The sequence below is a fragment of the Lactuca sativa genome, chromosome 5, assembly GCF_002870075.4.
Source record: "Lactuca sativa cultivar Salinas chromosome 5, Lsat_Salinas_v11, whole genome shotgun sequence".
In the NCBI taxonomy this organism is placed as follows: Eukaryota; Viridiplantae; Streptophyta; class Magnoliopsida; order Asterales; family Asteraceae; genus Lactuca; species Lactuca sativa.
The window spans coordinates 275,657,424-275,681,057 of NC_056627.2; the positions used below are offsets into that span (position 1 = coordinate 275,657,424).

The 23,634-nt window shown below is 34.5% G+C and overlaps 2 protein-coding genes across 3 annotated transcripts; one reads left to right on the top strand and one right to left on the bottom strand.

Moving 5' to 3' along the window:
* Window positions 1–11,767: 11,767 nt before the first annotated feature.
* On the top strand, window positions 11,768–15,468 carry LOC111898536 (uncharacterized). Of its 2 annotated transcripts, none has more exons than XM_023894441.3 (16): window positions 11,768–12,217; window positions 12,336–12,453; window positions 12,560–12,738; window positions 12,830–12,937; window positions 13,050–13,114; window positions 13,262–13,367; window positions 13,444–13,527; window positions 13,636–13,782; window positions 13,865–13,993; window positions 14,073–14,140; window positions 14,254–14,372; window positions 14,453–14,520; window positions 14,640–14,753; window positions 14,822–14,944; window positions 15,023–15,114; window positions 15,210–15,468. In XM_023894441.3, exons 1-16 carry the CDS (start codon window positions 12,065–12,067, stop codon window positions 15,331–15,333), a joined length of 1,797 nt encoding a protein of 598 aa, XP_023750209.1. In that variant the 5' UTR covers window positions 11,768–12,064; the 3' UTR covers window positions 15,334–15,468. The 2 variants fall into 2 exon arrangements, with proteins under 2 accessions (XP_023750209.1, XP_023750208.1); XM_023894440.3 differs by having other exon boundaries at window positions 11,769–12,217; window positions 12,557–12,738.
* LOC111898537 (uncharacterized) lies at window positions 15,373–17,009 on the bottom strand. Its single transcript, XM_023894442.3, has 5 exons — window positions 16,580–17,009; window positions 16,178–16,299; window positions 15,925–16,016; window positions 15,739–15,825; window positions 15,373–15,647 (listed from the first exon to the last, which is right to left on the bottom strand). Exons 1-5 carry the CDS (start codon window positions 16,942–16,944, stop codon window positions 15,540–15,542), a joined length of 774 nt encoding a protein of 257 aa, XP_023750210.1. The 5' UTR covers window positions 16,945–17,009; the 3' UTR covers window positions 15,373–15,539.
* Window positions 17,010–23,634: the final 6,625 nt, after the last annotated feature.

Below are 23,634 nucleotides of genomic sequence, written 5' to 3' on the forward strand. Positions count from 1 at the left end.
ATCCAACAATGAAGTTGCCTAATTAATGCTTATATTTGCTCACATGTCTTATAGTATTTTTGGGATGAAGCAAATACAAGTACATGCTTTACACATAATTGGTCTTTGATCGATTGTAAATTAAATGTTACTCTTTATGAAGCCATGAACAGATGAAGACCAAATGTTAAATTATTTCATATTCTTGGTCAGTGGCGAATCTAGAACCAAAATTCACGTGGTTCCTTATTTAAGTGAAACCGAAGAAATGAAAGATTAAACAAAATAGGATCGGGTCAGGTCATATATCTTAAAATATTTAAACATAAACTCAAAATTTATATTAAAGTTCCCATAATTATAGTCATTTTCATTATTTTATCTAAATCAAAGGCGATCTTGTTACGTACATATCTCGAAGTCGGAGATGTTGTTGATAGGCGACGTTTCACAAAATATAGTTATGTTAATTTTTTTCTTCATTTAAGTTTAAATAGACGAGGCTATTACCAATTGATTAAAATTTAAGTGGAGTGTGACATTAGACTATTTTAAATGGATTGAGATATAAGATATGACTTCAAATGGTTTGACACATTTCTTTTCTAGACATGATTAGGTAGGTCCTTATAATTTGTAAGGTAGGTCTCCAATTTTTTTATATATAATATATAATAGATTTTAAAATGTTAGTAAAATGTTAGGTGGGTCCTAGGACCCACCTTCAATACACATGCCTTCGGTTGTTGATGCTTCATAAAGAATAATAAAGATAACTTAGGAAAGTTTGAATGTAAATCAGAAAGATGAGTCTTCTTAGTCTACTATTTCACTTCGGCATCTTTTCTCAAAATCCCACTTAACCTATTTATGTTACTAGATTTATGATTGATCGTGATTTACTTTTTGTTCCTCCTTACGATTTAGGGTTGCAAATAGGAGGGAATGAAGGCTTAAATTTGGGATTGTAGTCGAGTAGTATAGCCTTATTAGTATTAGTTACTCTTTGTTTAACGTCAAAACTCAAGAATGCAAACAGAACACCAAAAAGTAAACATAACCAGGAAACAACAAGAGGGTTAGTTATATTTGGTGATCGATTTTTCACACTAAATCAATGTGCATAGCTGAAATCGGAGTAATTCCGTTCAGAATCCAAGATTACGCACATCTTAATATCATATGATTAATTACAAAAATAATATATAAATAAATAAATCAAAGAAGGGAGAAACAATGTTACCGAGTAAGCAAGTGTGAATGATTCGAATTGTTGCAGGGGATTTGGAGAGCGGAAAGGTTTGTGGAAAAAAGAAATTGTGGTTGGAGTTGGATAGAAATAGGTTTTGGGGAAGACACAAAGGCAAAAACGCGTCGGGGTCGTAGTGTGGATCACACATTTCCTAAACCAAAACCAGAAGAATTTCGTTAGAGGATTATTTCGTTTCTATTAACTTGTTTAGAGAACGGATAAAAATACCTGAAGAAAAAATCGAAAGGAGAACAGCTAAAACATCATCGTCTGTTCCCCTGTCGCCAATTTCTAGAGATTAGTTCTGTTTTGGAAGTGGCATTATTTACTAGAACCGGAGAAAACGACTAAAATTTAAGTGTTCCTTTCAGAACCCAAGAATCTACATATAGTGTGTTTAAAACCCTAGAAAAACGCATATGTATTTTCGATGAAGAGAAAGAAAACGACTAAGAGCATACCAAGAACGAGGAAAACGATTAACCTCGTAATTTGATGAAAACAAAGGTGGATACGAGAGATCAGGAAGAAGAAATATGAATATTGAAGAGTACAAGAGCCTGGCGCTCTTTTGTAGTCAAACGAACCGTTTATGGAAGATCATGATTTTAATTAAGAATTGGCATTAAATAACTTGAAAATATGGAAAGTTTAGTTAAACCGACATTCCAAATTTTGCATCTATTTCGTATTAGGGTTCCTTCATATTTAGTATTAACTAGCCAAATTGCTCTTATGAGTACCGAGAGTATCTTTTAGTATCTAATATAATCATGATTGAGAAATTAAATATTTTCTTATTTTGTTCCTATATCTTCCTATCTATTTTATATCTTCCTATCTATTTTAGATTGTGACAATATCGTTTACTTTTTGTTCCTAATATCTTCCTATCTATTTTAGATGGTGGCAAGTGTTTAAATTTGATTGTGATGTTAAATTTGTACACTTGTCATCATCTTAAATAGATAGAAAAAAAAGATATGAAGATTTTTAATTTCTCATAATCATATTGGTCGTTCAAATTAATTGTTTAAAATGTTCTTTTACCAATAATCATTATTTTTTATTATACCTCTTTTTTTAAAAAAAAAACTGCAAAACTGTTCCATCTTATTTGTAATTTTTTTACTAAGGTCCAAAATAATTTCAAATTGCAAAAATTGTCCTTATTTATGAGTTTTTCATTATGGAATTATCTGTTTTCTTCAACATGCGCCCCTCATATGAGGCTAGTTTTGTCTTTTCTTCTTGAGGAACCAATTTCACAAGTAAATGTTTGAATTTCAGCTATTAAATGTCGTCTTTCGAACCTGAGTGTTATTTCAAACCCACGACCAAGAACATAGTGCTATGCTACTATGTAAATTTTGTTGTTGAAAGAAAAAACAAAATCCAACAATGAAGTTACCTAATTAATGCTTATATTTGCTCACATGTCTTATAGTATTTTTGGGATGAAGCAAATACAACTACATGCTTTACACATAATTGGTCTTTGATTGATTGTAAATTAAATGTTACTCTTTATGAAGCCATGAACAAATGAAAACCAAATGTTAAATTATTTCATATTCTTAGTCAGTGGCGAATCTAGAACCAAAATTCACGTGGTTCCTTATTTAAGTGAAACTGAATAAATGAAAGATTAAACAAAATAGGATCGGGTCGGGTCATATATCTTAAAACATAAACTCAAAATTTATATTAAAGTTCCCATAATTATAGTCATTTTCATTATTTTATCTAAATCAAAGGCGATCTTGTTACGTACATATCTCGAAGTCGGAGATGTTGTTGATAGGCGACGTTTCACAAAATATAGTTATGTTAATTTTTTTCTTCATTTAAGTTTAAATAGACGAGGCTATTACCAATTGATTAAAATTTAAGTGGAGTGTGACATTAGACTATTTTAAATGGATTGAGATATAAGATATGACTTCAAATGGTTTGACACATTTGTTTTCTAGACATGATTAGGTAGGTCCTTGTAATTTGTAAGGTAGGTCTCCAATTTTTTTATATATAATATATAATAGATTTTAAAATGTTAGGTGGGTCCTAGGACCCACCTTCAATACACATGCCTTCGGTTGTTGATGCTTCATAAAGAATAATAAAGATAACTTAGGAAAGTTTGAATGTAAATCAGAAAGATGGGTCTTCTTAGTCTACTATTTCACTTCATCATCTTTTCTCAAAATCCCACTTAACCTATTTATGTTACTAGATTTATGATTGATCGTGATTTACTTTTTGTTCCTCCTTACGATTATGAAACTCTAATCACTCCAAATGTTCATATATTAAATACTTTGCCTAAAACAAACACAAGAGTACATCTTTCGGTTCACAATAAATCCAACAAGAGGTGTCAAATCAATTATTCCCAATAATCATCAAGTTAAGGGGAAACTACCATCTACCGGTTCACATATGTACATTCATAGAACATCTGTCCAACACATCTCAGGTCCATCTAAAGCATTTATTTAGCTAGAACATACGCTTATTCGACCATTACGGGACATAGTGCGAGTGTATTTTGGGTGATGGCCTTGTCAAAGCTTAGGGTGACATTTATGTTATTACGTTTTAAACATCACTTATTTGACTTTTAGGTTACTTTAAGTTCTTGATTCTTTTTGGGTCATGGGTACATTTTTATATTTTGTAATTTTGTGATATGCTTCATTATCTATACACAGCCATGTGAGTTTCACCACAAGTTTTATGTTATTTAATTATGAGGGTGTGGGTAGATTGGTATCACGGTGGAGTGTTGTAGGTTCATTGCTATCACAGTGGAGGTTGAGGGCAACAATGAAAGTGACTAAATGCTTTAACAATGCCTAAATATCAACATATAAAGTTTATTATGGGTGGGAAACAATAAGGTACATGACTCGTGTGTTTTTCTAAAGGATTCACATGGCCCACAATATCTATGGATATAAAACTACAAACGAGAAAAAAAAAGTTTAAAATTGGTTACAGATGATGATGTGTTGTGTTGAACTTTAATTTAAATATAATCTATTTTATTTCAGGCATATATATATATATATATATATATATATATATATATATATATATATATATATATATATATATATAGGTTATAATGTGGATGGAGAACTATTGCGCGGACGTATGGACAGTGTTATTTTATAAGATTTACTAATAGAATAGGTTGTTTAGTAATGTATGCGTCCAATCTCACAAAACTATTGTCATTTTCATACATTCTCACTATTTTTATTCATTTTTGTTCTCACGCATCGTTTTTCACTCATTTTCATTCTTACAAAATACGACTCAATAAACAATCCGACAACAGTCTCACAGAATGAGAATAATAAAAAAAAATATAATAACCTTATAGATAGTTTAATTAGTGAGAATGTGTGCTAAAGACAATAGTAACAAAAATAACGTCTCCCTCAAGTCCTCAGCACCACCTCTCTTTCTCTCTACAACTAATTGGACGATCGACCGACACTGCCGCCTCTCTTTCTCTCTACGAATAATCTAATGATCTCTTACACTTCCATCCTTCACGCTCTCACCATCAATGGGCTCACCTATAACCAATTCTAAATTGGAGAAGAGATTCTGAATCCGAAATATTTTGTTCAATCTATAATCGATTATGAACAAAATTCCTAGTTCAATTATGCTTTCGGATTGATTTGTTCCTCCGATATTAAGTTCTGATAATGATCGAGGCAGGAAATTGGATCTCAAAAAAGTTATTTGTGATCGGTACATGTGATTCAATAAACTCAACAACAATACGATGTTTCAGATTTTGTGATTTCCAAATGCTTTCACCTTCACCGTCAATAGATCTGTTAGATCTACGGTGTCCTCTTCGTTAATCATGGTAATTCCCCAAAATCGTTTGACCTAATTAGTATAGGTGTTTTAGATCATCGTTCCTCTTTATCGTTTTTCTAATGCATGTATTATGTTTTTTTTATGAAACTAATACATCAATTTTTGAGTTAATTGTTCCAGAGTTGTTTTTTTAAACGTCATTTCCTTATTTCATGTCCTAAGTATTATGTTTCAGTTATCTTCACTCTTAGGGGCTGTTTGACAGGATCTGAATCTTTAAGAACTGAATTTTTAAGAGGTCTGAATTTCTAAGAGGGTAAATTTTTAAGATCTGAATTTTCAAATGTTGTTTGATTGGAACCTCTGAATTACAGTGCTGAATTATAAAAATGACTATTTTACCCTTCTATTTTATTTTGCGCTTAATGTAATGATTTTTTTTTATAAAATAACCAAATCAACTTTTTTTATAAACACAATATAAAATCCAGATTAAACATAATTGAAAATTAATATTAATCCAAATCAAACATAACACTGTCAACAATAAATTTCAACATATCAGCACATAATAACAAGATCAGCAAATGAAAAAAATCAGCAACTTATAATAGCAGTTAGGAACACATTTTCTATAAAAATTCTATCTGAAGAATCAGTTGAACTTCTATAAAAAATTTCTAAAGAACCAGTCCTGTCATGTATATTCTTCATTACCTAACCATGAGCTGCACGACAAATCAATGGAAACATGAGGAAGGAAGGACCAATCAAGTATGCATCAAAATAATTATACCTAATTACATCTACTGTTCATTGATTTCCTATACGATAAAAGCAAAATTAATACCTATGAAAAGAAAAAAAAAATGCAGAAAAACATAAAAACGGGAATGAATTTCAAAACTCGATTTTTAGACATAATTTTCAGTATAGATTCTTTAAAATCTCGATTTCAAACAATTTTCAGGTTTCGATTTCGATTTCGATTTCAATAACTAGATTATGAGAAAACCAATTTCAAAACTCGATTATGAGAAAATCGATTTCAAAATTGGAGAATGAAAAACACACCAACAGAGAAAGACCGGAGGAAGGTGGTGATCGGTGGTGGTTGTTGGGGAAATCCATTACATGAACTCAATTTCAGAAAATTTAGGAGTGATAGAATTTCAGCGATTGGAGAAGAACGAAAGCCATACCTGATGCCTTGCTGTCGGACCGAGGGTCTAGGACGGTGGCGTCGGAGGTCTCGTGTAACAACGTAAATTTTCAAACAAAATTTTCATTTAAAAATCGCATACTTTTCATAACATATTGTATAAAAATCTCGTTTATTCAAATTACAAAACATAACTCCATTAATAATCCAGGATCCTCATAACTCTTTCTCTGGTGTGTACAATCAAGTCGGTGCCCTCCCGCGATCCTGAGAAACCTGAAACACATAACACATTACACGGTAAGCACAAAGCTTAGTGAATTCCCTAAAATACCACATACAACACATAAGCCACTGGAGGCTATAACTCGGTATGACCCTCCGGTCAATGTGTCTCAGCAGGACCCTCCAGTTCCGTAGCTCGTTGGACCCTCAGGTCCGGTCTAGCTCATTGGACCCTCTGGTTCGGTCTGATCGAGGACCCTCTGGCCTCATGAGTCGTTGGACCTTATGGTCGGTCTATATAACACATAGCATACATATAACACAATGCACATAAATCTCAAACATACACATACACATAAGACCCTCCGGTGTAACATCCCGGGATAGCAAGAGTAAAGTTGAAGGGCTAAAAGAGTAAAATGGGAAAGAGCGACTCAGCGGGTCGCAACTCTAGTCGCGTGTTAAGTGACCAACTCGACAAGTAGCATGGGTGCACTCGGCGAGTTGGTGCTGAGTGGAGAAAACCCTGAATCCGGAGGTTGAGCCCTATATAAAGAACATTATGTCTTCTCCCCAGCCTCCTTATCATTCCTTGAGTTCCAGAAACCCTAAATTCGTGAAGAAACCCCATTGTTGAGTGAATTGGAGCTTGGAGAAGTGGTTGTTGAAGAAATCTTGAAGGAGAAGAGACTTGGATCAAAGGGCTTTGCAAGGATCCAGATTAATCTTCTCTTAGAGCTTCCTTTTGAGGTATTATTTCATTGTTTGAGCTGCTATTGTCTAGATTCATCATTTTTGGGGGTGTTAGAGATCATATCTTTTGGTGTATTGGAGTTACAGGTTAGATCTGAGGTTGCTACCTCAGATCTGGAATGGAGAAAGGCTTGAATGCATAAAAGTCCCTGTTGGTGAGTGTTTGAAGGAGCTATTTTGTCCCAAACCCTATCCCTATAGTGTAAGTGTCTAGATCTCCTTGGATTCACGTAAAGTTTGCCACTTTACGTGATGGATGGCCTAAGGAAGGGTAGATCTATGGTTTGGATCATCTGCATGGCTTGGAAAGCCACTGTATGGATTCAGACCCGGTGGTACTCGGCGAGTCACATGGGTAGACTTGGCGAGTTGCTTGAAGATAGGCTGGAACTCGACGAGTTGGAAGAACAACTCGGCGAGTTGGATGAAGATGGCGTGGAACTCGACGAGTTGGAAGAAAAACTCGGCGAGTAGGTTGAAGATAGCCTTAGAATCGACGAGTCTGTTCTTGGACTCGACGAGTCTTGTCGAAGAGTCCCAATCTTTTCTGGTTGAGCCGTGAATCGGTGAGTCGAGGGGATGACTCGGTGAGTTGTGTGTGAGTGGACTCAGAGTTGTTGAACTCGGCGAGTCTCGGGGTGACTCGGCGAGTCATCGGGTTGACTCGGCAAGTAGAGTCAGTCAGGGGTTGACTTTGACCAAGGGTTGACCAGTGGTTTCCAGGGGCATTTTGGTAATTGTTGGATATTGTTTTGAGTTCAGTGCATTGGTGGTTGTCTAGTAGTGGAGATCGTATCAGTGATCGGAGCAGTTTGGGTTATCTGTTCAGTCGGCAGTTTCGAGGTGAGTTATCCTCACTATATTAACAGGGTCTAAGGCACCAAGGCCGGCCCTTATCGGATTGAGATTATACTTATAAATGAGATGTGAATGTATTGTATTAAATTATTAAATTGTCAATAAGAATCTTGAATTGCTTTATTAAATTGTGAATGATAGTCCTAAACTGTTTTATTAAAATGTGAATGGGAGTTCTAATGTATGTGTTGCACACAAAGTGTTTGATGAAATGTCTTAAAACGAAATTCGGTAAGTTGTTAAGCTGTGAATATATGTTTTTATGTATTAATTTGTGAATGTGTAAGTTATTAAGTTGTGAATGTGTACTTTTTTGACGCACTAACTTGTGAATTAGTGTATGAATTAAGTTGTGAATTATTGTATTAAACTGTGAATTCTATTTTTTTTTTTTCAGATATGATTTTTGGAGGGAATGATGTTAGTGGTGTTGGTACCGGTGGTTGATGGCGGCATATGGTAGTTGGCGGTGTTGATGGTGGTAGTGGTGGTGGTATAGTATGGATATGTTCTATTTCTCATTCTTCTTTTTCGTTGATTTCAGATAAGTTATCATCTTTTATGATTCATGTATATGTTTTTCTTCTGATGTTTGCCTTTGAAAAATATGAGATAATTTATATATGACTAAACTGCACAAATGGTCCCTGTGGTTACCTCAAAATTGTCACTTTGGTCCAAAAAAGTTTGGACTAGCACCAGTGGTCCAAACTTTTCATTTTGTTGCGAGTTTAGTCCAAAGCATTTTAAAAATTCTTCAAATGACGGATTTGCCCTTTTTTATTTATTTTTTCCTTTCCTTTTATTTTCTTTTATTTGGTATTATTTACTTACAAATGGTCTCTCTCTCTCACACACACACACTTAAACTCATTCATCCCCTACATATCCCATACTCATCGGACCCATACTCATCTCCGATGACCCGCCACAACTGTTCAAGAAATCAGGACTTACCCTGACTTCTTATTCATGAGTTTCGAATTAGGTCGTAGGAATTAAAATTCCATCATGATTTATGACATTAACGATGGTTTACAACAAAAACAATACTACTTTACCCCTTTTATGTGTTCTTTAGCAAACGATTTTTGTTTGCCTTTTTCAACCTAAGAATCGAAGAAACCCATCATTCCAAAAATCAGAAATCAAAACCCAATTTCCAAAACAACATTATAGAAATGTTTTTAAGAAACCCACAATAAAAAATCTAAGATTTGGAGAACTCATACATGTGTCTAATCTCCTTATAGATCATGCTGAAGAAACCCAGATGCAGATGAACAAACAGGTGAAGATGAACATACACAAAGACTCAAATATCGACCCAGTCACATAAACACACACAAACACATGTCTCTCCCTCCTCCCTGTTCTGCCATGGTTCAAGAAATAGCGGAGAAACAAAAAGGAATCACCGGCGACAAGAATTTCAACGGAGAACCCTCGTTTGAAAGTAACGCAGGTACGCTGGGAAAAAGGCTATTGATGCTGTCGTTGATTGGTTAAGAAATTTATTGGACGAAAGCTAGGGTTTAATGGAAGCACACCTGTGACGGCGTTAGGCGGGCGATTACCGACATGTTCCATCGGCAGAGCACGAATCCTATGTAAATTCGTAGGGAACAAGAAGAAGCAGCAGACGAGGTGGGGTAATTGGACGAGGGTTTCTTGTGTGTGTGTGAGAGAGAGAGAGAAAGAGAGAGGAGTTGTAATTAAATAATACCAAAGAAAAGAAAAGGAAAAAATAAATAGAAAAGAGCAAATCCGTCATTTGAAGAATTTTTAAAATGATTTGGATCAAACTCGCAACAAAATGAAAAGTTTGGACCTCTTATGCTAATCCAAACCTTTTTGGACCAAATGACAATTTTGAGCTAACCACAGGGACCATTTGTGCAGTTTAGTCTTTATATATATACTAAACTGTGAATAAGCTGTCTAATACACTGAAATATGAGATTATACTCATAAATGAGTTGTGAATGTATTGTATTAAACTGTGATTTTTTTTTTTTTGTATTAAGTTGTGAGTTTTATTCATAACTTAATATAATAAATTCACAATTTAATACATAGAAATGTCTGCAGATATGAATGCATAAATATAAGATTTAAGTTGAGAATATGGATGTAAGTATATAATTTTTGTGTATTAAACTATGATTTGTTGTAGTAAGCTATGAATTTTATGAATATATATATTTTTTGTGTATTAAATTGTAAAATTTGTTGTATTAACTATTAAGCTGTGAATTTTGTATATTAAATTGTAAATTGACTGTATTAAGTTGTGAAACAACTGTGTTAATCTGTAAATTAATTGTATTAAGCTGTGATTTTTTTTTCTTTTTATAAATTATGTGTTTAGTTCTGAAATGAGAGGAGCAAGAATCATTATATATAGATCTTGTTTTCTGTAATTTTAAATACATTATGTAAAACTTAAACTGTGAATATGGTGTAAATTAAAATATAAAAGAAACACTGCCTTCAGATCTAAAGGTGTAAATATAAGTTTTAAGTTAAAAATATGACAATTTTGTATATTAAATTATTAATTTGTTATATTAAGCTGTGAACTCTATGTATCAAATTGTATTAAGTTTTCAATTGATTGTTTTTTGCTTTGAGTTTTTCATGAACCTTTTGTTAAAATATGAATGATTTATGTTTTATTTTTCCGATGAATATTTTTTGTTGTTGTATAAGTATGTAATAATGCATTACTCTTTATAATTGTTTTGCATTAAATTCAAAATGAATGAATTAATAGGTTTATTAAACTGTGAATGTAGTATTTAAGCTGTCAATACATGAATTTATATACATATATGATTTTGAAGGAATAATGGTTGTGATGGTGGCACGGCTGGTTAGTGGCGGCATGTGGTGGTGGTGGAAGTAGAGTTTGAGTTTGACTTCTTTAAATATGTGAATTATTGTAAAATGAATTGTATTAAGTTATGAATTGTGTATTAAATTGTAAATAGGTTGTATAAAGTTGTATTTTATATAAATTTTATGTTAGAATATAAATGAATGTATGAATATAAATAGTAGACTATAAAAATTATGATCTTGCCATTTTTTTTACCAAAAAGACAAAAATCAGGATTTTAACATTTTTAGTAATATTCACTATACATATTTACTTATGAACTGAAGGTTCCTAGGGTTTTTAATCTTTTGTGGTTCTCATTTGAACCACTTTATATATATATATATATATATATATATATATATATATATATATATATATAAAAGACATTTTGAAAAATCAATTCATTTAATTTGAGAAGGTGTTTTGAGATTGTTTATTTAAGATGCTTATTATAGGTACTACTAATAATCATTTTTTAGTGTTTAGATAGAATAAATAAAAAGTGATTATCGACTTATATAAATAATTTAGATAAGTTATTTCCTCTTATAACTTATTTGAAGGTGGTTTATAACCAAGGTCGGTCCTGAAAAATTAAGTATCCTTAAAAGCTTAGGACGAACAAGAAAAATGGGTCCTTATCGTTATTATAAGTTTTTATTTTTAAATAAAAATATATAATAAAAAAATTAGGCCCTATGCAACTGCCTACTTTGCTCCCTCAACGCCTCCATGTTAATAACTTATTTGAAAGTGTTTAGAATAACACCTCCAAGTGGTTTACTTTTTGTCAATTCGATCTTCATATGTTTGCAATAACATTCACCACAAAACAAACTGAGGGTGTAAATTGATAAGTAAACCACCTGGAGGGGGTACTCTAGACATATATTATAACCATTGGGCATATGAAGCCTTATCTTTAAACTTGAGGGTGTGAAATCTCATAATATGGATTGGCTTGCTTTTAACTTTAACGTGTACCATGCTCCTACGCATATCCAATTGGCACATCCAATTGAATGATCCCGAACAAATGTCATGTACTCGAATAATAAACTCGGATTTCAAATACATCTCCAGTAGAAGAAAGTAACACCAACACCGTATGATGGTTGTGATTCAAGTTCAGCTTCGACCACACCCATCCAGCTCCAACCTCAATGGCAATGGCTTTTCTCTACACCCTTCTGTTTACAATAATATCCAGAGATCAAAGAAGCTATCTCTGCAACTAAGAGCGGCCTCTTCAAGAACTCAGGTACACATTTCTTGCTTCTGAATCCTCAGTTCCGTTTGTATAATATAATGCACACAAGGTGTTTGATATTCGTCCTAGCTGAACCATGTGTCTAAAATTCGGTTCCCTTGCCTTTTAGAGGATAATGGAGAGCATTTCAGTAGGTGGGGAAGTTGGAGGAGCTGGTGGGGCATACTCTTATGATGCTTTAAAGAGATTGGATAATTTGTGGTCTACTATCTGCTCTGCTGAAACAGGTCGATAGTTAATTTCAATACCATCATCAATTCAATGTTATGCTTTCCCACAATTTGGCAAAATTTAATATGAAATTTACATGTGAATTGCATTGCATTGCAGCAGCTATTCAAGAACCCAAAAAAATTGTGACAAATACCCTTGGATTGTTTGATAATGACATGAATGAAGTGGATAAATTTGATGTGTTGGTTTGTGGAGGTACTTTAGGGATCTTCATTGCCACTGCATTAAGTTTGAAAGGCCTCCGTGTTGGAGTGGTGGAAAGGAACTTACTAAAAGGGGTATGTATGTACTATGTGCTTTCTTGTGTGCTATTTTTTTTTAAATTTTAAGTGAATTAAGCTATTGACATTTTGGTTGGATTAATATCAGAGGGAACAAGAGTGGAATATATCAAAGAAAGAGCTCCTGGAACTTGTTGAAGTTGGCATCTTAACAGAAGATGACATTGAAGAGGCCACAACTTCAGTTTTTAATCCCGTAAAATAATACTTTATTACAATAGCATCCAGCTTTCAGTTAACAAAATTTTAATTGGTTTATTTATTTTAAACTCAAAAGATCATTCATTCTTGTTATTTCTAATTTGCAGAACAGATGTGGATTTGAGAGGAAAGGGGAGATATGGGTTGAAAACATTCTTAATCTTGGTGTTTCGTAAGTTTTTCATTTGAGTTTTTTCTTCTATAATAAATAATTAATTAATTCATGATTTAGTGGTTTATATATATATATATATATATATATATATATATATATATATATATATATATATATATATATATATATATATATATATTGTAGGCCTGCAAAACTTATAGATATTATGAGGAAGCGATTTGATTCACTTGGTGGAGTAGTCTTTGAGGGCTGCAGTGTGTCTAGCATAAATGTTTATCAAGATACAGCAGTAAGATCTTTATTACCTATTTGCTTAAATAAATAGCTTTGGTTGATGAATATTGATAACTGACTCTGTTTTGAAGGTATTGGAACTAATGGAGGGAAAGATTTTGTCGGCTAGTCTCATAATTGATGCAATGGGGAATTTTTCGCCTGTGCTAAAACAGGTCATGACAAAACTAAAACAATTCTTTTTCTTCAGATTATAATCAAACATAATATAAGAAGCTGATTTTAGTAGAAGCATAATATAATAATATATAAATAAACAACAGATCAGAGGTGGCAGGAAGCCGGATGGTGTTTGCCTTGTTGTTGGTTCTTGTTGTCGTGGTTTCAAGGAAAATTCTAGAAGCGATGTCATTTATAGCAGTGCAGAAGCAAAGCCAGTTGGAAACTCTCAAGCACAATACTTTTGGGAGGTAATTCACTAATTATCATTTATCATTTGGAATTGGATTAAAATACTAATTGAATTAATGTTTTTTGGTAAACCAACAACAGGCATTCCCTGCTGGTTCTGGACCGTTGGATCGAACTACTTACATGTTCACTTACATTGATCCACAACCTACTAGCCCTAAACTTGAAGATTTACTAGAAGATTATTGGGATTTAATGCCCAAGTATCAGGTAAACTTTTATTATTTATTTAAAAAAAAAAAAAAAAATAGATGCCTCATGATTTTGATCTTCTTCCACTTCCACCCAGGAAGTCTCGTTGGATGATCTAGAGATTCTGAGGGTTATATATGGAATTTTCCCAACTTATCGTGACAGGTAAGTAAAAAAAATGCAATCTGATAAAATCTTTTTCTTTTTGTCTTTTTCCCATATAGTATAAAAATCTAATTTTTCTCATTTTAATTCATTGTGGAGAAATGAATCTGCAGTCCACTGCCAGCAGCTTTCAATCGTGTTCTACAGTTTGGTGATGCAAGTGGAATACAGTCTCCAGTTTCCTTTGGTGGTTTCGGGAGTTTGACTAGACACCTTGGAAGAATATCAAATGGTAATTAAAAAGTCAAAAGTCAAAAGTCAAAGTCAAACCAGCCTCCATGATTATCATTCATTTCATCTTTTTTTTGTCAGGAATACATGAAGCTATCAGTTCCAATCTCCTGGATTCTGACAATCTATCGTTATTAAATCCATACATGGTCCCCATTTCCTCCCCAATAAACCCTAATTAAATTAATATTACTGTTTTAGTTTAATATAATAAAATAAATATATATATATATATATATATATATATATATATATATATATTTTTCAGCCAAACTTAAGTGCATCTTGGTTATTCCAAAGAGCCATGTCAGCAAGAAAACAAGCCGGGGTCCCACCAGATTTCATCAACGACCTTCTCCATGCCAATTTCATCAGCATGCAGGTATGAACCTTTTCTAGCTTTTAACTCGCCATATTAACCATGGTTAATTATTCATAGCATTTCCTCAGAGTCTAGGGGAACCAGTGTTAAGACCGTTTCTTCAAGATGTTATACAATTTGGTCCTCTCGTGAAGACACTAGGCCTAGTTATGCTAACCAAACCTCAAATCCTTCCTTCAATATTTAAACAGGTAATAATTTTATATATTTATATTCACTAAAAGAACATCAGATTTATAAACTAACTTAACCATGGTTTGGTTTAACAGGTTGGGTTACCTGTACTCATAGACTGGCTAGGACATTTTTCGCTTTTGGGTTCTTATACATTTCTTTCCATATTCATTGACCCATTATTAAGGTATTATCTTTCATATAATTATAATTTATTAATTATTATATAATATGTCTTTTACATTGTAAGATGATTATACCAAATTTTTAACTTTCTGATAGGCCTGTGATTGATACGTTTTCAACCGAGACAAAGTACAAATGGAATAGGAAACTTGAAGCATGGAAATATGGAGCTGGTTTAGACTACAAATTTGAAAGTGAAGAAGTAACCAAGAGTACATAGAACCAAAGGCAATAGTATCAAATTTGTGGTTATTTAAAGTGTAAAACATGAGTTTATATATTAATAAATGCTTTTCTAGCATAGTGTAAACATATGATACAAGTATACAACAAGATTGACTAAATTATTTATTCATTTAACTTATTTACAAAAATGATCATAGGCATGTATAACAAAGTAGAAGAAATCTACTGACTTTTGACTTATTAGGTAGATCTTTTGGCACCCAACATTCTTGAAAGCTCTTTAATCAGAGGCTTCTCTTTAATGTCTTCCTTCTTCTCCATATGCCATTCCTTAGCTACTCCTTCTGCCTGAAAATTTTGTAAACCACATTAAACTGATTTGAACTTTAGTAAACTAATTAAAAATCTTAGCGAAAAGTTATTTGATATTTTAACATACCCAAGTTCTTAAAGGGCCCATTTGTTCCTTGATTGATTCGAATTTTGGTTGAATGATATCTTTTCCTTTGGTTCGAATATCATCAGTCTGAAAAACACATGAAAAGTTCATTGAAATGTCAACAATGTAATCTTCACAGATAATCAATAACTTTAAAGATCAAGAAACTGCAAAAATATCACTTACTGTATGTAGCTCAAGCTGTGAAACTGCAAGTCCAATAGTCAATGTGGCTCCACCAAAGATAATAACAGTGGCAGCAGCAAATGCTTTTGCAACTAGGGTTCAAAAAAGATAAGGTTCTTCAATCAATATAATAACAAATACTACAAACAGCAAATCTCAGTTTCAGAACTTGTAATGATTATGCATCAGTATGAAGTCATCTAGTGAGTGAGTGAAAGATGAACAAGTTATGAAAACATGAAGCGAAACCTACTTTGTGATAATCCAACAGCTGCAGCCTTCAACTTCTCAGGATTAATCGGGGTGTACTTGTCATTACGCAGCTCATTTGCTGTTGAAGGAGAAAATGAATGCTCTGTGTTAGGAAACTGCCATCTGCAAGTAAGATAAAAACCTCAGAGATCGATTTGAAAACTGAAAACCATGGTTCCTAAAACAACAAGGCTTATCGGGATTTACTGAAACACAAAGTTAATTATCTTCTTTAATGAGATTTCATAATGTTCTTGCATTCCAGAAAGCAAAACCATATGATTTAGAGCTTGAGAAAATAAATCAAATGCTTCATTTAACATTAAGCTCGAAATTACATACGTTTGTCCAAAAATCGAGCGAGTTATATGTAAGGCTAACAGAGTACGCAAAACTGAAGTACCTTTTGGGTCCAAAAGTAACTTGGGGAAGGGATACGTAAGCCCTAAGAGGGTTTATAGCATCACGCGATACAGAAGAGACGCCGTTGCTTTCATCGGAGTTGAGAAGCCACTTGGATCCATTCGACAGCGTCGAATCGGAAGGTGGTCGGAAAATCCTTGACGGTAAATTATGCTTCAAAATCTCCGGAAGGATATCGCTTTGGTTGTCAGGGACTTCATGAATTGTGGGCGCCGGAGGACGATTAGTGGCGGCAGTGGTGGACTTATTGGTTTTTTCAACGAGTCGACCGACGGCGTGCTTGGATTCTTGTAAGAAGTAAGCGCCTTCTTTGCCTGCCGCCAATCTTCCGACGATAAAACTCATCACAAAACCTCTGAACTGAGATGGAATTTGGTTGATTTTGTGTTTTGGCAATGGCAGATGAATTTGTATGAGGTGATTTATATAGGGTGAAAAGATATGGTGGTGTTTGGTTATGGGAGAAAGTCTATCCCCTTTTTGTTTTTCTTAAAATAGAAATGGGTAAAAATGCATTTTTACTACAAAAGCGACCTAGTGACTAGTGTTATATGTGTGCGGTTGTTGGGTTAACGTTGATAGAATATAAATTGTTTTTTTTATAATATTATATATAAATGTCAAAATATTTAAGGAATTTAAATTTTTTTGAAAATAAAAAAAATAATGAATTATTATAATAGAAATATTTTTATCTTTTAAATTGAAAAAAAAATTTTAAATAAATAAAAGAAACTAATAAACTTTAATTTTGAGAAAAAAAAAATTAAATAAATAAAAGAAACTAATAAACTTTAATTTTGAGAAAAAAAAAATTAAATAAATAAAAGAAACTAATAAACTTTAATTTTGAGAAGACTAAACTGTACAAATGGTTCGTGTGGTTTACTCAAAATTATCACCTTGATCCAAAAATATTTGTATTATTAGCACCACAGGTCCAAAATTTTCATTTTTATTGCTACTTTGGTCCAATTTGTTTTAGAAGTATTTAAAATGACAGATTTACCATTGATATATTCTTTTTCAATATTTTTTATTAATAAAATAAAAAAATTCTCTCTCTCTCTCTCTCTCTCTCTCTCTCTCTCTCTCTCTCTCTCTCTCTCTCTCTCTCTCTCTCTCTCTCTCTCTCTCTCTCTCTCTCTCTCTCTCTCTCTCTCTCTCTCTCCACCGTATTCCCCCCACATCTTTTTTCTTTTTACCCAAAAAGAACACTTCATCTTCTTCATCTCTTCCTTCTTAAATCGATATGGGTTTGTGCAAACCAGATTCTGGAGTTTCTGGATCTATTCTCCATGATTCCATCATCGTCTCTCAAAAACCCATAAAGCAATATAAAAAAAAAACCCCAAGAAATCGATCTAGGTGCAGATTCAGAAATCAACCTAAAATCCATACATGCGGATCTTGATCTGATGTGGATTCTTCAATAATGTAACGACGGGAAAAGAAAGGAAAGATTTCTGAAAATCTGTCTGATGACCTTCATCGGCTGTTACTTTGAGTTTTCGATTTCCATCACATCTTTAAGAATCTTGAGCTCACCTTGAGCTTGCTCCAGTTGAGTCTCCAACCCTATAATTTGCGTTCAAAGCTTCTATTAGTTAATCGGCTCAAAAGTTGCACTTCTCGACGATCATTCAGTCATTAGATGGTGGTGTAGCAGATTAGAGTCGAAAAAAAAACATTGAAACTCAAGAACCGATGATCTGGAAAAAAAAAAAAAAAAAAAAAACACAGAACCCTAGATCAACGTTTTTAATGGTGTCCAGATTCGAAGATACGTATGTGTTCATCTTCACCTGATTGTTCTTGTTTTTTCATCTTTATCTAGGTTCTTGAAATCTTGGGTTGTTCGGTGGTAGGTTTTTTTTGAATTTGGGTTTTTTTTATTCATTTTCGTAATGGTGGATTTCTCAAAAATCAAGAACATGAACTCAGAGATGAACACATATTTCTGTAAAAATCTCCTTAGATATTCGATTCTATTCTTGGTTTGAAGATTAAAAAGAAAAATCATTTCCTGAAGAACACACATTTGATTTCTCTTATTTTTTAATGATTTCTGGAAATGTATATATTCTTGAAATTGGGTTTTCATTTTTGATTTTTGGAATGATGGGCTTTCTAAAAATATATAACATAAACTCAGACATGAAAATATATTTCTACAAAAATCTCCTCATATCTTTGATTATTTGGTTGAGGAACACACATAAAATCGTAGAGAGAGAGAGAGAGAGAGAAGGGGAGAGAGAGACAGAGAGAGATCGTTGAGAGAGAGGGAGAGAATTTTTTTTCTTTTAATAAAAAAACATTTAAAATAAACTAAAATTTTGAAAAAGAAAATATCAAGGGTAAATTTTTCATTTTAAATATTTTTAAAACAAATTGGACCAAAGTGGCAACAAAATAAAAATTTTGGACCTGTGGTGCTAGTCCAAATATTTTTGGACCAAAGTGGCAATTTTAAGTAAACCATAATGACTATTTGTACAGTTTAGTCTTTTGAAAATTTTGAATTTAAAAGATAAGTTTATTAACGAAATTGATTTTCATTTATTACTATATTTGTTGCAATTATTATATTAAAATATTATATAAAATTTAATAAAATAAAAAAACTTATAAAATAATATGTAGAAAAAAAATTATTTCAAAATAACAACAAATGACATTTGACAAATTGAATGAGAATATGACAAATGACAAAAAAAACCCTCATTTATTTGAGAGGATTCTATTTTTATTTGTTATCGTTATACTATGAAATTGTTTATTTAATAAAAATTATAAAAGTTTAACTAATATTATAAGGTTTACTTAATATTTTTTTTTTAAATGGTGAAATGGCATTTTTACATGTCATAAAGACAAACATAAATGTAGAAAAAAATGTTTACATAGATCATTTTATACATTTAATAACATGTGTTTTATGATTGCTGAAAATACTAAAAATAATGAAAATTGGATTTTGGTTAAGTTTAAGCAAGTGTCCAAAGTGTAGGTCTAAAATGAAACATTGGCCGTTTTTAAAAAATATTTCCAATTTTGGTCCTTATTACTGTAACGTCCAAAATTTCAAAACAATTAAAACTTTTCAAAAACCACTCATTTTAATAACGTTGTTACAAAAGGTTTTCAATACATTATTTAACAGAGTATTTTCCCAGGTTCATATCATAAACATCAACGCGAGGAACGGTACGATCACGCCTTTGCCTTGTCACAGACTCTTGAGAACCTGAAACATAAAACCACAACTGTAAGCCCGAAAGCTTAGTGAGATACCCCCAAAATACCAACCACATATACGCCCTTCCAGGCCACGACCTTCCGGTCCATGTGTCTCAGGGGACTTTCGTCCCTGCTGGGTAAACCTTCCGGTCCTACCCACGCCGACCTTCCGGTCCACAACACAACATATTGCCTTCCGGCCCATAACATATTGCCTTCCGGCCCATAGCATAAAATGCATACATAACATAACAAATCATAGATCGACCCTACATATCGGGTCACACCCCAGATCTAGCAATCATAACACATAATCATATAGCAGTTCACAGACACCAATCGATCAACAGATCACATATCATAGCATTACTCTAAACAAGATACCGGTCTAGCCGGTCACTAGCATAACATTACCCTACGAATCAGTCAACATACTAAATGCATACATACGCCTTTCCAGGCCATGACCTTCCGGTCCACATAGCAATGCCTTCCGGCCCATATCATGTAATGACAACTACCCGGATTTCCATCCGATAAAAGGGTCGGCCTTGGTGCCATGAACCCTAGCGATATAGTGAGGATAACTCACCTCGAAACTGCCGACTGAACAGATAGCTCAAGCTGCTCCGATCACTGATACGATCTCCACCTCTGGACAGCCACCAATGCACTGAACTCAAACAATAAACAACAATTACCAAAATACCCCTGGAACCACTGGTCAATCCTTGGTCAAAGACAAGGTCAAAGTCAACCCCTGACTGACCCTACTCGCCGAGTCAACCCTATGACTCGCCGAGTCCCCATACTCAGAACTTCACTCAACCCGCGATTTAACTCGCCGAGTCACCCTAAGACTCGCCGAGTTCAACAACTCTGAGTCCACTCGCCCTTGACTCACCGATTCTCTAAGATTCCCTTTCTACACGTCGAGTATCCCCCTTGGCTCGACGAGTTCCTCCTGGACGAATCGCGGGGCCACCCCGACTCAACTCGCCGAGTCTGAAGAACAACTCGACGAGTCCCAGTTAATCTTCAAGCTACTCGCCGAGCCTGTTCATCGGACTCGGCGAGTCCATGCCATGCACCCGCTCAAACTGCTTTCTAAGGTCAGAACCGCTCCGACCATTCATAGGTCTGGCCTTCCTAGACTGATTCATCACGTAAGGTCCTCATTTCGGTGCTCATAATACACCCCATGACTCATAATTACATTTTGACCTAAGGTATAAGGATTCCAATCCAAAACCTCCATTGATTTCCGAAATACTCAGGCATGGGACATTCTGGACTTCCAAAGGTCCCAATACATGGTTCCAATCGCTTGGGGGACTAAGGTAACACTCAATCTAGCCACAAAAGGGTTCAATAAACCCTAAATCCATATACACATCAACATAGAAGAATGTAACTCGAAATATTACCTGAATAATGTGCTCTCTGTGTCCCCAATCCACAGAACGTGACTTCTCTTGTTGTTCCCTTAACCAAGCCTCCTCTTCCTTGCAAAACAACACTTCCAAAATCAACAATGGTCTTCTACCTTGCTCCAGATGCTCACAATCGAATTAGGGTTTCTCTCAGAGGACTAGGGTGAACAATGACGGCCATAAGGTCCCTCATATACGTCCCAACCCTGAACGGTTAGGGTTTTCGCTTAACAGCGCAGACTCGCCGAGTCCATATCCGGACTCGTCGAGTCCAGTCGCGAACCCGCGACCAGATCCGCGATCCTACTCGGCAAGTCTAGGCTCCAACTCGCCGAGTCCCCTCTTAAAACACTCAAAATCATAAATATAACAATACCTGGAATTCCGGGCTGTTACAATTACATTTTCCACCCATTTTTGCACACTATAATCCTAGCAGAAGTAGAAAGGAAGAAAGAGGAGAATCTGCATGAGCAGACTATAAATCTAACTTTCATCTCATAAAAATAATTCCTAGCAATACAGACACAACATGAAATAGCATTGTACTTTTGTTTCTTTGACATTATTAGCGTCCCACTTTCATTTTTTTTTAAAACAACAGTAAAGGTGCATAACAATCTAGATACACTACACACATATAAAATGAAACTACATTAACATTCCCACACAAACATCAGCACACACGTAAATAACATGAAATAACATTGTACTTTTATTTCTTTGAAATCTTAGCATCGTACTTTCGTTTCTTTGAAATAGACAAAACAATTAAAATACATTAATATGCCCACACACAAACATTGTAACGCCCCGACTCTCGAATACCAATTTATGGTTATAAATTCTTATGAATTCAAGATCTACTCCACGAGTTGGCTGTCTGAATCGTCGAGTAACAGCGGGTTTAGGCCTCGTGTTTAAGTGACAAACTCGCCGAGTCGGAAGAGTGACTCGACGAGTTGGAGCTGGAGGGTGAAACCCTAATTTCCGGGGTTTGGCACCCTATTTAAGGGACCATTAGCCTCACTTAGTTCCTTCGTATCCTCTTGAAAGTCCAGAAACCCTAATTCGTGTGTGTGCTCCATATTAGTGTAAATTTAAAGCTTGGAAAGAAGACCTTGATGCAAGAAGCTTGAAGATCAAAAGGTTTGAGGCAAGAACGTTTGTGGGTCTGAAGTCTATCTCAGCTAGCTTCAATTGAGGTATCAATTCATGATCTTGGCCTTATTCCTTTCTAGATCTCTTTGGATGAAGTTAGGGCTTCTTGGCTTGGTTATGAAGCTATTCTTGGTTATGAGCTCAGATCTGAAGTTGTAACTTCAGATCTGAACTCTCTTTGATTTGTAAGTCCATAAAGCTATCATCATTGGCAAGTATGAACCCCTTCTTAAGTGTAAAACCCCATCTCAAGCTTGGTTTTGGCATTTTGGGTCATTAGAGCCTTGCATGCACGTAAAGTTTGCAACTTTACGTGATAAGCATGCCTTTGGGAAGTTGAATCTGCAGTATGGAGCCTTAGCATGACTTAAAAAGCATATGTATGGATGAAGGATTGAAGGGACTCGGTGAGTCGCAGGGTAGACTCGGCGAGTCATATGAAGATGGTCTTGAACTTGACGGGTTGGATGAACAACTCGGCGAGTCCGATGAAGATTGCCTTGGGCTCGGCGAGTGGCATGGTGACTCGGCGAGTTGGCAAGTTATGCAAGGAACTCGGCGAGTAGATGAGGGTACTCGACGAGTTGAGGTCAACGTGGACTGTTGACCTTGATAGTTGACTTTGACTTTGACCAAGGGTTGACCGTTTTGACTTTTGAGGATGATTGGTACGCGGATATTTATGAATTGGATCATTGATGGTTATACGTATTGGAGTTTGGGGCAATGTTTCAGGAGTGTGATTTCGTGGTTCGGTCCGACATTGGAAGGTGAGTTATCCTCACTATATCAACAAGGTCTAAGGCACCAAGGTCGACCCTTTCTCAGATTGTATACTTGTATTTGTTTGATATGCTTATTGATTTGTTAGATCGGCATCCTGGTAATTAGGACGGTATTATGTTTAGTGACCTGGTTTAGGTCGTTATCCTGGTATATAGGATGATGCTATGTTAGTGACCGGTTAGGTCGGTATCCTGGTTAGGATGTTGCTATACTATATGATCTGCTAGATCAGTTTATTTGTCTATGGACTATTATGTGATTATCTATTATATGTGCACATGGTTGTTTGTTTGGGGGTTGGGTTGAGGCGGGTCTTGCTTTGTGTTGTAGGCCAACATACCACTACTAGAAAAAAGGCCTTTTACGACGCTCATTGCGCGTCGTAAAACGCTCAGACGACGCGCAAATGCGT